General features: G+C 34.7%; 1 protein-coding gene across 1 annotated transcript; it reads left to right on the top strand.

Moving 5' to 3' along the window:
* The first annotated feature begins 1,595 nt into the window (after positions 1–1,595).
* LOC104240858 (beta-glucosidase 18-like) lies at positions 1,596–7,011 on the top strand. The gene is made up of 11 exons (XM_009795750.2): positions 1,596–1,882; positions 1,982–2,048; positions 2,145–2,203; positions 4,386–4,461; positions 4,571–4,645; positions 4,780–4,867; positions 4,966–5,218; positions 5,655–5,770; positions 5,865–6,114; positions 6,238–6,340; positions 6,470–7,011. Exons 1-11 carry the CDS (start codon positions 1,715–1,717, stop codon positions 6,778–6,780), a joined length of 1,566 nt encoding a protein of 521 aa, XP_009794052.1. The 5' UTR covers positions 1,596–1,714; the 3' UTR covers positions 6,781–7,011.
* Positions 7,012–8,181: the final 1,170 nt, after the last annotated feature.

Here is an 8,181-nt window from a genome sequence, read left to right as displayed (position 1 = left end):
ATTAGGAACCTTCATTTATTCACAACTGGAGTTTCTTTTTGTTGAAATTTCTGCTGCTACCAATTAATGATTCCTATTACATGAACCATAATTGTTCGGCTGCCTTCTCGTGCCGCTTGCCTGTAGTGAAAGAAATTACAACCAAAGCTTGATAGATCATGAAATAAATAATAATTTTAATAGATAAATTAATATTTAAAATATAAATAAAATTATCCAAGATTCTTCCTAGTGGAACCCACAAAAACTAGACGTATACGATTATTTCAGCAACACGATATTAAAGTGCCACCCAAAGTTTGAAAAGTATTAGGAAGTGAATCGATTATTTCCACTTCTTTTCATCTTTGACGATTGCAACAAATCAAAGAGTGGCCTTTTCTCAGGTTCAAATTTTTTTTATCCTGATTGATTGATGACTCAAAGGTGATGAAGCACGAAATTATGTATAAAATGATATACATAAACGATTAACCTAATTTATTTGTGTTTGATATTTAGTCAATAGTATTATAAAATTCAAAGCAAAAGGTTGTCCGCCGATCCCAAATACAAACTTGACCAGCTTGCGGTTTTAACGTGTAACTGCTATCACTCATACATATATCGGATAACTCATAACTCCACCTATTAAAACTTACGCAAATAAGAAAAAATCCCATATTCGTCTTCAATGATATTTAAATATTATCTTATGATTTTTCCCAACCACATTATTTGGTGCTATTTTTAAAAATAACTATAAAACCTCTCATGTTATTCACAATGAAGATGATTTATAGCCACAAAATATTTATTTTTTATTTTAGACTACAAGTTTCAATTTCTTCTTCTTCTTAAACTCTATGTCCAATCAAACAACATAATATAATAAATTGAGACAAAGGGATACTATATGTTACAAAAAATCATAATAAATATTTAGTTTTAATAATAATAATAACAATAATAATTTCACTTATTTTTTTTAACACAAACTACTCTCTGTCTGATCCATATTATATGTTTGTTAAGGTTTGCATGCCTTTAACAAAATATATCCTAAAATTATGTTTTCTAACGATGATTTTGAGCCTCGTATGTATCTTGATCATTCCATCATATACATACTATTATCTTCTGATAGCAGAAGTATTTCCCACTAAGACTTAGAGAGAAAAATAAATCATCTAATATTTTTGTCTTTACTAAAATGTAAACCTTAGTTTTTAAACATAATACCAACTTCATTGATCATTGAGCCAGACGGTTGAATGACTCCCAGAAATATTTGTCAAGATCAACCTTCATCTTTCTTTAAACGTCTCATTAACTACTTCTAATACTCCACTAAGCGGAAGAATAAAGATATGAAGAACAAAGAATAAAACTTCAAATATTTTAACCCATATTTAGTTCGTTAAATTGACTAATATTTGTGCCGGGAGATTGTAAAATTAGAAGAAAAAAAAAACAATCTTTATTGTTGACATGGAATGTAGAGTAGCTATCCAATTTCAACATGAGAGTACTACAGCATAAAAGATAATTGGTGGCACTTTAGATAATGACGTACATTTTTCTATTTAAAAACGTGAGAGGTTGCTTTTCTTTATGCCCTTTTTTTTTCTGAACCTGAAAGTGAAGTACAAGCTACCAGTTCTCCTCTTCTCTGTAGAATGTGAATTTTATTTCCTCCTTCATTAAACAAAGCTGTGTAATCTTCTTTTCCAACATGGCACCTGCAATATTTTGGCACACTTGGTTTGCGATAATTTGCATGTTCTTTTCTGGTTTCATAGTGTCATGTCATGAGACAAACAACCTTATTCTCAAAGAAAATCCAAACCAAGTTTCATCTTCAAGCAATTTCTTGTTTGGAACAGCCTCTTCTTGTTATCAGGTTCTTCTCGCACTTCTTTCCTCAATCAGTTTTTTCAATCTTGTTTCTTGAACTTCTGGTTTTGAGTCCTTGTTCCACTTTTTCTTGTTTTCTCCGCAGTATGAAGGAGCTTTCCTCACTGATGGGAAGAGCCTCAATAACTGGGACCTTTTTACCCATGAAGCCGGTGAGCTTTTGGAATCTCAATTTCTTTCAATGCTTGCAACACGTACGGATTTTATTTACTTCAGTAGTAATTTAATATTTTTTGGTGTTGTTGTAGGTCATATTAAGGATGGGAGCAATGGAGATGTTGCTGTTGATCACTACAATCGTTATTTGGTACTTAATTTAATTGATTATTGAGAACTTTTTGTTCTAAGCTTAAATTCAGTACTAATTTCTACTGCAAACATAGATGATAGAACCCGTGGTTGTTGATCGGAAATAGAGAATTAATTGTTCACAAATTTTTTTGTGGGAAATCTCTCGAGAGTTAAGACTGAAATTTTTCACAATTTACAAGTGAATGAATTCTGCTTGAACGAGTATCTTGTTATTGATGAAGTTGCAATAATGTCAGTATTCTGTCTTTGAACTGATCCAGACACGTAGGTGAAAGGACAACTGGAATTTGAAGCCTTTTGGATATTTTATGGGTATAATCATTAACGTATTTCCTTGGATTTCCTTTTTGGTCGGTTCCAAAAAGAATGAAGCTTTTCTAAATTTGGAAACCTTTTAGCTTAAACTTACAATTCTACTCTTAATGAGAAGATTTTATAACCACACAAATACTCGGGGCCCGTTTTTAACTTGTTTAGGACCACAAATTCCAAAAGTCTTCATTTTTTTTAAACTATGTGCCCATCAAACAGGTTCACATAAATTGAAACAGAGGGAGTATTTTATCAATACGTGAGGACATATATGACAAGTGGCTATTCCTTAGATAAACATTAATTACTAATATATTTTTATGAGCCCCACAAGCAATTCTTTTTAATATCCTAGATATTTGGCTTTGAGAAGAATAAGGACTGAATAATGCTGGAGTATATTGTTACCTATTTGGCTTGTGAAACAGATAGTTAGATACTGCTAGTATGTGAAATGGAACTCAATAGAGACCCTCTGCTTTCTTTCACAAGCTAATATTTGTACATTTTTGGGATATCCAATGTAGTCATTGTCTTTTGTTCTACCTGTATGAGGATTTCTTTGTAACTTGTGAGATAATTGTGGTACTATATTTGCTGTTCCACAACCAGAATATACTGGGGCTACTAAAGTTGTGGATGAAATAACAAAATATGTGGTAGGTGGATTTGATTTTTTTGCTTTCCTTTACCTGTCATAGGCCCCTTGAACAGGGAGTACTGGCTTCTTAGCATTTTAAGGGCTCAAACCTGGCCGCTACCCTTCCACCTAGGGTCAGATTTACTATATTTGCACGCGGCAGTAGGTAGACCTGCAGCGACTACCTTCAACTTGAACTGGTCGAATTATTTTACGAAATTTATTGTTATACTAAGTTCGTGTCTCTTATTGCAAAGGGTAGTAAATAGTTAAGTGTAGTAATACTCTGCACAAATGAAATTAGAATCATGAATCCGACCCTACTTCTGCCTTTCCTTCCAAGACATATAACGAAGAAGCAGGTGTTTATCCCACGGCGCGGGGATAGGGTTAGTAAGTAAATGATAAAAAAAAAATTAAAAAAAATTGGAAGGGAGAGAAGATGTCTAGCTGGGAGAGGTGTTACAAGAGGACAATGTATTACAAGAGGACCTAGTTTTCCCTGGGGGGAAATGCCAGACCAGTTGATATGGATCTACAGTGAGGGACATTGTAGTTAATCAGATGGTTTTTGCAAAACTAATTTTGGCCTACTGAAAACCAAAAAGTTATCAGGGTATTATGAAATGCTGCTCACACAACAATAAACTAGATTGGAAGTACTTACGATTGAGCGCAACTTGTGACTTGTGGAGATCATCATTCAAGAAACTCAATCCTGAGAAGAAAAGGCAACAGCCTAATTTGTGTTGGCAAGAACAGTAAGATCTATCTTTGTAAATTAGGATCTAAAGTTAACACTGGTCTTAGTTTGTCAACATCATATGAAAGCAGATAAGCAGTGGTGTAACCACATAGAGTGAAGGGTGTTCAGTCATCGGAAAATTACACTAAGTATATAAAATATTATACTGTGTGTATAAGTTAAAAGTTACTCTTTATAGATATATATATTAAATACTGAACACCCTTTGTAAATTTTCTAGCTTCGCCACAGCAAATAAGCCCATATGTTTTGTTGCTACTTTCAAAGCTTATCAAACCATCTTAGGATGAGGAAGATTTGCAATATAGCAAGACTGGGTTGCACAAGATTTGGCTTTGTAAAAGGTCAAGGAGTTTCAGAAGAGTTTGAGTGAATGTTAGACTAAGTATTAGCAAAAATTATAGAAGTTCATAGCATGAAATCAAAGAATTCTAATATTTTGTAATAAAATAAAAACAGGAGGATGTCAAGCTTATGGCAGATATGGGTGTGAATAGCTATCGTTTCTCTATCTCATGGGCAAGAATTCTGCCCAGTAAGTTATAATTGTCACTACTCTCTTTCCTTCATCTTCAACAAATAAACTCCTTATTGTCATTTGCATTAACAATCTTTTTTTGTTGTTGATTGTAAATTTGACTCAGGGGGAATATTTGGAGATATTAATATGGCCGGAATTGAACACTATAATAAGCTCATTGATGCACTCCTACAGAAAGGTCGGTTCTGCTTCTCTTGCTTACAGTTTTAAGGTTCTGCTTCTCTTGCTTACAGTTTTAAGCTATCGATAATCCAAAGTGTAGCTAAGTAAATTTTTGGACTCAGACAACTTACTTATGTGCTGTGAATTCAGGGATCCAACCGTTTGTCACATTAACACATTATGACATACCACAAGAACTTGAGGACAGATATGGTGGTTGGCTAAGTTCACAAATACAGTAAGTAGCTGGTCCTATCTTAGTACTTTAAGGTAGATTCATTCAAAACCCTATAATGATGAACAAGTTACACTCGTGTTGTTGGGGTTGTGTTTCAGGGATGATTTCAGCTATTTTGCAGACATATGCTTCAAATATTTTGGAGACAGAGTCAAACACTGGGTTACCATGAATGAGCCTAACCTCATGGCTGATCGTGGCTATAGGACGGGGATTTACCCTCCAGCTCGATGCTCTGGTATATTTGGGAATTGTAGTGCTGGGGATTCAGAAAGGGAGCCTTTCATTGCAGCTCATAATATGATCTTATCTCATGCAGCTGCTGTCAGCATTTACCGCACAAGATATCAGGTTCTTTTGATGGCTCTATCCCCTTTCCCCATCGCCATGTCAACACTCAACATGACATGATGTAGCAGAATTAATCCAAATAAGGATTACCTCTTTAGTCCAAAATTAGAAGGAGCATTAGGGAAAACAAGATATCATCATAAGTGTCTAGCAATTGTGGCGGAAATAACAACAACCCAGTATAATTGTTGCGGAAATAAAACAGGAAAATGGTATATTTAGAAAATTACAGCTCGAAAATTTATGCTTTTGGACACCATTCTCAGGGGAAAAAAGTTATGCTTGGAAACTCCCTCCTCTATCTATCAATTACTATAATAGCAATAAGCCCAACTACTTTGGGACTCTCTTCCTTTTCAATCAACCCTGACAATGTGAGTTCGTTAGAAGACCATAGAATTATCAGTAACGTAGTCTGTTTTATGCTGCTATTCAGAAAAGACAAGGAGGCATGATTGGAATTTCTTTGGATATCCAATGGTATGAACCTTATAGCAATTCCTCAGAAGACATAGCTGCAACTCAGAGAGCTCGATCATTTTATGTCAATTGGTAAACCTTTTGTATCAGTAGTTCAGTTCTACAGTCTGGTTTCTTATGCATCAGAGAGGAAAATAATGTTCTTTGACTGTGTACCCCTTCGCAGGTTTTTAGACCCTATTATATTAGGAAGATATCCTAAAGAAATGGTACAAATTCTGGGATCTAATCTGCCAGACTTTTCAGTGAATGATTTGAGCAAGTTGAGTTACGGCCTAGATTTCATTGGCATCAATTATTATACGGCTAAATATATCAAAGATTGCTTATATTCTGCCTGTGAACATGGAAAAACTTGGTCAGAGGGCTCCTATTTTGTTACTACAGAAAAAGATGGTGTCTACATTGGGCAACCTGTATGTTTTCTCATCTTTAATACTTTAGTATTCCTCATCTTTTAACCCACTCTGCATACTATTACTAGCACTTTGTACATTGCTGAAATTCTTTCTTTTTTTCCAAACTTTTAAATGAATCAGACTGAAGTCGACTGGCTTTTTCTGTATCCACAAGGGATGAAAAAGATTGTGATGTACATGAAGGACAGATTCAACAATACTCCAATGGTTATCACCGAAAATGGTAAGATGAAATGAAATTTCACATCCTTGTCATTTAGAAGCGAGATGCAGTTTATCAACTAATAACTTGAAACGAGACGCAATTTGATCTGTTGAGATGCAACTAATGACATAATTGGCAATGTTGCAGGAATTGCTGAGAACGAGAATCTGAATCCTTCAATAACGGATACCTTGAACGATGTTCATAGAGTGAACTACATGCATAGCTACTTAGATTCGTTGGCAAATGCAATCAGGGAAGGTGCAGATGTTAGGGGGTACTTTGTTTGGTCCCTTCTCGACAACTTTGAGTGGCTAGATGGATATAGACTAAGATTTGGACTTCACTATGTCAACTTTACAAATCTTGAGAGAACTCCAAAATTATCAGCCACCAGGTATAAAGAGCTCATGTATAACTTTCACATACAGCTTGAAACACATACTGCCCAGAAATAGCGGAAGAAGACAACGCACGTATGGAGGCTTGTAAAAAGATTTTCATTTAGGTCTCTGTTGTTGGAAGGCAGCTGGAAATCAAAGTATAATTGTTCAGCCTGATTCCTGACTTCATATTGCACAAGTTAAGCTCAAGCTTAACCCTTGTATTCACTCTAATGGAACTGTAATCACGTAATAAAGATTTATTGATTTTGCAGAAATATTCTGTTGAAAGCTGAGTTCTGTCCAGTTTTTCCCCTTTCTGTTAGGATTCAACTTAATGTTCCAATATTCTACCGAATGGGTGTAAACTCCTGCTGTTATTTAAATTTAACAAAATAAATGAGCTCAGGATTAAAAACTTCAGCAGATAGGATGTTAAAGTTATACATTCAACAAGCATAAACTATTATAACAAACTCACTGACACTATTTCATAAACTTTAATTACCACTTCTTACTAAACATTGATTGGACCAAGCATGAAAGCAAATCGTATTTACATTCCTCAAAATCAGGACTATCTGTATGGGATAAAATTGGTAACGACAGGTGGATGCTCAACGACTTGACACGTGAAAGTAAAGATACATAAGATATGAGTTAACAAATAGCTAGCACCAGTTACGAACATGTAACCAGTGTTGGGTAAGTTCCGAGGACAGCAAAACCGAGGACGAAGATTTGAAAGGAAGACACCAGTTGGGAAATACAACATTCAATGAGCAGCTGTTTCAAAAAATCTTTTCATTAATTCTCAGCCATCAAGAAAGGTTTTATTCATATTAAAAGGGAGCTTGATTTGGGGATCTTGTCTCCTTGAATTGAGCGATAAATAGAAGAATTCATATTCATTGTAGGACAGGAAACATTCTATATACAAAAGAGGAAAAAACTAGCTCTTACTCCATAGTTCAATATTCTTTACCATGTTCTTCATATTGCTTTTGTTATTGCTTTTGAGAAAGTTCAGCTCATAGTCAGGCTTGTGTTTATAATTAGGAGTTACTGCTACTACTTTGTAACATTATTGTATCTACTTTGTTTTAGTGCATAGGTTGTTATTTTATTTCTACCATTTGAGAAGTTTGTTATTTATTTTTCTTGTTTTCTGGTTTGTTATCACTGTAGAAGGAGCTTTCTCACCGGGACTCTGTAACTTGTTTGTGTATATAATCAGCTCAATCATCATTTAATAAAATTATCTTTTTGTTCATCATGCTCTTATATGGTATCTGAGCAGTCTTTTTGACTCTCACCAATCTTTTTTTCCGATCCTCTAACTACCACCATAGGCTCACACTTAAAATGGCCCATAATGTAACAAATGCTGACCCCACTAGCAGCAACATTTTGTTATTGTTCAGGTCAATCCCGTGTCGCAGATGCCGATAAAGCTTGTTGGCAGCCATAACTTTG

This window comes from Nicotiana sylvestris, chromosome 2, assembly GCF_000393655.2.
Source record: "Nicotiana sylvestris chromosome 2, ASM39365v2, whole genome shotgun sequence".
NCBI classification, from domain to species: domain Eukaryota; kingdom Viridiplantae; phylum Streptophyta; class Magnoliopsida; order Solanales; family Solanaceae; genus Nicotiana; species Nicotiana sylvestris.
This window is presented reverse-complemented; position numbering and strand designations above follow the sequence as displayed.